General features: G+C 36.6%; 1 protein-coding gene across 1 annotated transcript; it reads left to right on the top strand.

Moving 5' to 3' along the window:
- The first annotated feature begins 988 nt into the window (after nucleotides 1–988).
- On the top strand, nucleotides 989–4109 carry LOC147861985 (uncharacterized). The gene is made up of 7 exons (XM_087322762.1): nucleotides 989–1511; nucleotides 1593–2127; nucleotides 2185–2409; nucleotides 2561–2631; nucleotides 3054–3159; nucleotides 3294–3426; nucleotides 3578–4109. Exons 2-7 carry the CDS (start codon nucleotides 2111–2113, stop codon nucleotides 3764–3766), a joined length of 741 nt encoding a protein of 246 aa, XP_087178888.1. The 5' UTR covers nucleotides 989–1511; nucleotides 1593–2110; the 3' UTR covers nucleotides 3767–4109.
- The last annotated feature ends 273 nt before the right edge of the window (nucleotides 4110–4382 follow it).

The following is a 4382-nucleotide window of genomic DNA, read 5'->3' as shown; positions in this document are numbered from 1 at the left end:
CACTTTGATGTAATGCTCTGTCACTGATCGTGTTCAACTATGCTCTCCACATATGTTCAACCAAACCCAATCAATCCTTGCATGGATTTCCCTCACAGTCATATTGTGCACTCGTGATTGCAACAGTCATCAGCAAAATTGCGAAGATGATAATAAAAATCTATTTATCTCTGATGAACCTACTACTACTTTTCTTCTCTTGCGGGTACGACCCTCTCTTGCTTAATAAGGTTTGTACTCTTGGCTTTCTATCTTTATTTTATTACTGCAATGAACTTACCCTAGTGGTAAGTTTTTTAGTTAAACTACTAACACAATGTCTTGGATGGGTTCAAGACCCAAATATTTTACCTTCTTGTTATTCTATATGTATGTACATATCATATCTCTTAATTTATTTAGATACCTTTAGGGTTTGAAGGCTACATGACCTTCACCAATCAGCTCCCTACTTCTAGTAAGAGGCAACATTTTACCAAACCAAGCGAGCTACAAAGTTGTTGTTGTTGTTGTTGTGTTTGGTCTCTTTGAGTTTTAACTCCCCCAAGTGTGGGAAAAGACCCCAAAAAATAAAAACGTAAAATCATACATACATAAATAGCGTGAATTATATATGTACATATATATAATGTATGTATGTATACGTATAATGTACATACATACATACATATATATAGTATAGTATAGTTTTGAGGTGAGCAGCCAGCCAGCGCTTTTCTTCTCTTCTCTTTTCTATTTCTCTCGTGAGTCGTAGTCGTATGTATGTATGTATGTATGTATGTATGTATCGGTGCATCAGAAAAAGAAGAAGAAAAGAAAGAAAAGCCATTGATTTCTGCAGACGCAAACCCAAAAAGTAGAAGAGGGGTGCGGTCGAATGACATCAGGAACAAACGCCTTTTACGTCTCCCTTAAATCCTCATCTTCTTTCCCCCTTGTTTCTGCAGGAACAGGGTTCTCTTTTCTTCCTCAGAAGCTCACCCCGTCATCCTTCATGGGATTAGGGTTTCTTCGCAAGCTTTAACAGATTCAGAGAAGATCTTTTGGACAAGTTAGAAAATTCTTTCTATTCAGCTTCACTAGATTGGCAGAAGGTTCTTGAGCAGGTAGAAGGAGCTTTTTTGCAAGTTTTAACAGAATTTGGGACCATATAGCGATTAGAGTTTCGAATCTTCGTCATTGCTATATCAAAGCAAGTTTCTTTTGACGGATGTAGTGAAATCATCTCCATATGCACAGACAGGAGCAAAATTACATCATCCCTTGGAAGTTTTAGGATTTTCCTCTCAAGTCTTTCAAGAGATGCTCAGAAGCCCTCGATTTGGTTGAAAGAAGAATGTTCTAATCTTTTGTATTATCTGTGATGAGATTCATTCATCCGACAGATGCAAAAGTACATCATTTCCTGAAAGGATGATGGTTTGCAGAAGCTATTGAGCGGGTAGGAAAAATAATCTTAGCTATATTCCCTTCGCATAATCATCCGTGTTAGGACTCTTCCATCTATACAGGTGCAGATTTACATCATTTCTTGAAATACGGAGTGTTTACTTTCCAAAATTTCAACATATTTACAGCTGTTCTTGACACAGGTATCCGGAAGAATCTTACAACACCTTTAAATCTTCATCCTAGTTATCTCTTGAATATTTCTGAGGCCACGGCTTCATGGATGTTCTTAGACATACAGTCACTGTCGCAAAAAGAACACCATTTCTTGAAAGTTTGAGAGTTTAGTCCCAACTTGTAACTGATTTTTGATCGTGATAGATAGCAAAACCAAAGCATTTACATTCATATCTGCATCTTTGCTATTTCAGGCAGGTTCCTTGCCTGGAGTTGTGGCTTGGTCTCTTTCTCTCTCTATTTATATGCACGCAGGTACAGACATAGACAGTCACAAGATCTTGTTATGCTCAAAGTAGGTTTTTCCTGTCCTAATGTGACACAATCACAAGACCTTGCTATGCTCACATGAGGTATTATTTTCCCTAATATCACACAGTGCCAGGCTCTTGCTAAGTTTAGGTCTTTCCATACCTGATATATTGCTGCTTCAATAAAAGGATGTGTTTATTTATACATTCTTAGCCGTCAACTTTCATCAATTATGTCTTTGGAACCGCTCTTGCCTCCAACAACAACAACAACAACAACAACAACAACAACAACAACAACAACAACAACAACAACAACAACAACATCAACAGCAACATCATCATTAACATCAATGGTTGAGAGCGAGATTTCGTTTGATTTTCGCAAAGAAAACGAAGTTATGATTCCTCAGTTGTCTGTGAAGCATAGAAATGAGCTTGTTGTCATCAAGAAAGCCATGTGGCAGAAAGCATGGGTAGTTAGATGGGGAAGGCAAAAGTTTGTCGATCCGTTGTTTGTCATTCTACAAAGGTTAGACAGATCTCTTCATTTTGTTTCATTATTTTCCTTCTTCTTTAACCCAATGACAGAATGGGAGGTTCTAAGGTCAGAAAAAAGAAGCATTACATGGTGTATTTCTTCCCAAATTAAGTGAATAATGGTGAAATATCATGCTTTACAGGGGGTTGGAGCCGAAACTCTTGTCTCTTTCAGCAGCTCTTGGTCTCACAGTTGGAGTCTTCCCTGTTTGTGGTAAATTACTAAAATGACTACATCGGTTTATTGCTAAGATAACTAAGATTTACTTATTCCAGAAGTTTGAAATATATGTGAGTGATACAAGACACTCATCGTTTGTCTTATGAAAAATATTTATGCATTCTTGGTTTCAAAAAACAATCAGGAATTCAATTGTTTGGTGAACACAAGGTATAATAGTGGGCTTTTGTATCATAATTAAGAAAGGAACTCAGAAATTGTTATGCAAATAGGTTAGCAATTTTGCACTACAACACTTATGAGTATACGTGTACTCTTAATGATTTATGATCGCTTAATGTGTGATGATGTCTAAATTATGGACCTTGGATTTTCATATATTGTCATATTTCTTTAGGTTCCCTATTTTGTTTTATGCATGTTCTATAAAAACCATATGTTACCGGATCTTTCAGGGGTGCCTCTTCTATTGTGCGCAATAGCTGCCATGGTTCTCCAGAGATATTGCCATGTTCCAACCTTGATGCTTGGACACATTCTGTCATCCATATTTGAACTAGGGTAAGTTCATTTTCCTTTTTCTTTTCCAATATATAGGCAAGCACCCTACATTCATTTCAAAGCTTTCTGTAACTGTGTTGATGCATATATGGAATATCACGTCCATTTGATTCTACCACTTGTATGATATACAGGCTTCTGGTTCCTTTCATGCGAGTTGGAGAATTAGTTACTGGGGGAGATCACTATTCAATATCTTCAAGTGGATTATGGGATGCCTTCAGAAAGCATGAACCTGAAGCACTGGTGTTTGGTGTATTACATGCGGTACGTGTATTTCTTCCCTTTTTAAGTGACTCATTTCTATATCTGAAGTCTCACCGTGTCGTTTACTCTCATTTCATCCAGAATATTTCTTCTGAGGTTCTTCTTTCTATCATAAAAATCTCACTTGGTTTTCCTGATCATGTCAAATCAGATTATTGGCTGGTCCATTTTTGCGCCTTTTTCTATTGCAGTTCTTTATGTATGTCTACTGCCTCTCTTTCAATGCTTAAATGCAAGATTCAGTGTTGTCAAGCATCAGATTCCTCAGAATGAAAATAGCATTATGGTGAACGATGCAAGTACTAGGTTGCTGTCAAACAACTACGTTATTGCCATATGAAAAGGTATAGAAGCAAGTACTAGGTTTCTGTCAAACAACCATGTTATTGTCATATGAAAATGTGTAGAACAAAGGGCCCATGCCAATCAGTATAAAGATTAGATGTGTGTTTTCAGGGGCATCATAACATCCTGTAGAAAATAAGTCTTTCAACATAGTATGCCTCACAGAAATTTGTACATTTGTAAGATTTACTTCCGTTGTAGCTCTTCTCAAAGTTGTGTAAATATGGGTTTTGTATGAACTATGCTGCACTTTCAGTCTTGAAACTGCTCAGCATTCTTTTCTTTATCACCATCTCAAAATGTAAATTCAGTTATATACACAAGAACAAGTATATTTCTTTCAATCTTTACTTATACCAGGGACTACCATGTTGTCTACAAAGTGTTAAACAATTGATATAACAAACCTCTTGTTAATGTTGTGCTAGAATGCCTTGCAGATTGGCATTCTTGTGCTCGGAGCTGTTTCGAAATGGTAATTATATATTCTTAGTTCGATTAGGCTGTTAATCTTTAATTTTAATCTATCACAGATGTGTTTTTGTAAATTTTTTAAAACTATAGGCCCACCCTAAAATTTAAAAGAAGCCTAGGGGGATATGTATTTGCAG

The sequence above is a fragment of the Azolla caroliniana genome, unplaced genomic scaffold (assembly GCF_043228905.1).
Source record: "Azolla caroliniana isolate FFs.n. ecotype wild unplaced genomic scaffold, voAzoCaro1.0.p SCAF_7, whole genome shotgun sequence".
NCBI classification, from domain to species: domain Eukaryota; kingdom Viridiplantae; phylum Streptophyta; class Polypodiopsida; order Salviniales; family Salviniaceae; genus Azolla; species Azolla caroliniana.
The sequence above is the reverse complement of the archived record's forward strand: the minus strand, read 5'-3'. Positions and strand labels throughout refer to the sequence as shown.